Source organism: Sinocyclocheilus rhinocerous, unplaced genomic scaffold (assembly GCF_001515625.1).
Source record: "Sinocyclocheilus rhinocerous isolate Xijiao unplaced genomic scaffold, SAMN03320098_v1.1 C36380497, whole genome shotgun sequence".
NCBI lineage: Eukaryota > Metazoa > Chordata > Actinopteri > Cypriniformes > Cyprinidae > Sinocyclocheilus > Sinocyclocheilus rhinocerous.
In genome coordinates, this window is record NW_015779951.1 from 1 (window position 1) to 1,068 (window position 1,068).

At 34.6% G+C, this 1,068-nt stretch overlaps 1 protein-coding gene across 1 annotated transcript; it reads left to right on the forward strand.

The window, feature by feature from the left end:
* The first annotated feature begins 461 nt into the window (after positions 1-461).
* LOC107735937 (derlin-2-like) lies at positions 462-1,062 on the forward strand. The gene is made up of 2 exons (XM_016547477.1): positions 462-723; positions 895-1,062. The coding sequence occupies exons 1-2, from the start codon at positions 516-518 to the stop codon at positions 987-989; spliced, it is 303 nt and encodes a 100-aa protein (XP_016402963.1). The 5' UTR covers positions 462-515; the 3' UTR covers positions 990-1,062.
* The last annotated feature ends 6 nt before the right edge of the window (positions 1,063-1,068 follow it).

Consider the following 1,068-nt stretch of genomic DNA (forward strand, 5'->3'; position numbering starts at 1 on the left):
CAAAAAAATGAAAGTCCAAAAAAGGATTACATAAATAGGGAAAGAAAAAAGTATAAATAAAAGGACAAACTTTGAAATAAAAATACAGTATAAAAAATAAATGTTGATCATACATATTGCATTGAATACAATGTTCCAACTTAGGCATGTTTCTATTAACATATAATTGCCTAATATGCTTTAGATCATCATCCTGTCTATTGAGAAGTTCACAGAATGAAATAATAGTTTTGTGGTACCGTGGAAAGAAAAGAAGAGGAAAATGAGTCACCTCTCACTCTAACCTCAAGATGTAGACAAATATAGAAGCTGAATAATGAAAGATGTTTAACCTCATTCTATATTTAATAAAATCATGTGAGACACCTTGTAGAAACAACAGTAAAAACAGTCAAAAATATCCAATTTGCTAAAAAAAACAAAAAACAATATAACATATAAGCACTTTAAGATTTCAAGATGTATAACATGCATTACATCTTACATTTGCTCAAATACCGGTTGTGATTTTCTTAATGGCTGTGCAGATATTTGGCACGTTTGTGAGTCTTGTGTTCTTAGGTCAGGCTTTCACCATCATGCTTGTGTACATATGGAGCAGGAGGAACCCAAACGTGCGCATGAATTTCTTCGGCCTTTTGAATTTCCAGGCCCCCTTCCTCCCGTGGGTGCTCATGGGATTCTCTCTGCTGCTGGGAAACTCCATCATTGTAGATCTTTTAGGTAGAGACTTGTGTGGATTCACAGATTTATTAACTTGTCTTGTGCTGATACTTGCATTGACAATAAATTAGTCCAATTTTGTTCATTATTATTTGTCATTTTAATATGAATTTTTAAATACTAATGAATTAATCTGTTGTTGGTATTATATGTTCTGTCTTTCCATTAAAGGCATCGCAGTGGGACATGTGTACTACTTTTTGGAGGATGTGTTTCCCAACCAACCAGGTGGAGGCAGATGGCTGAGGACTCCCTCCATCCTGTGAGTGCTAATGTCTCAGGTCTTCACAATGTCAAGGGCTTATATGTATTCAAGGCAAATGGTGTATACACTACCATTCAAAA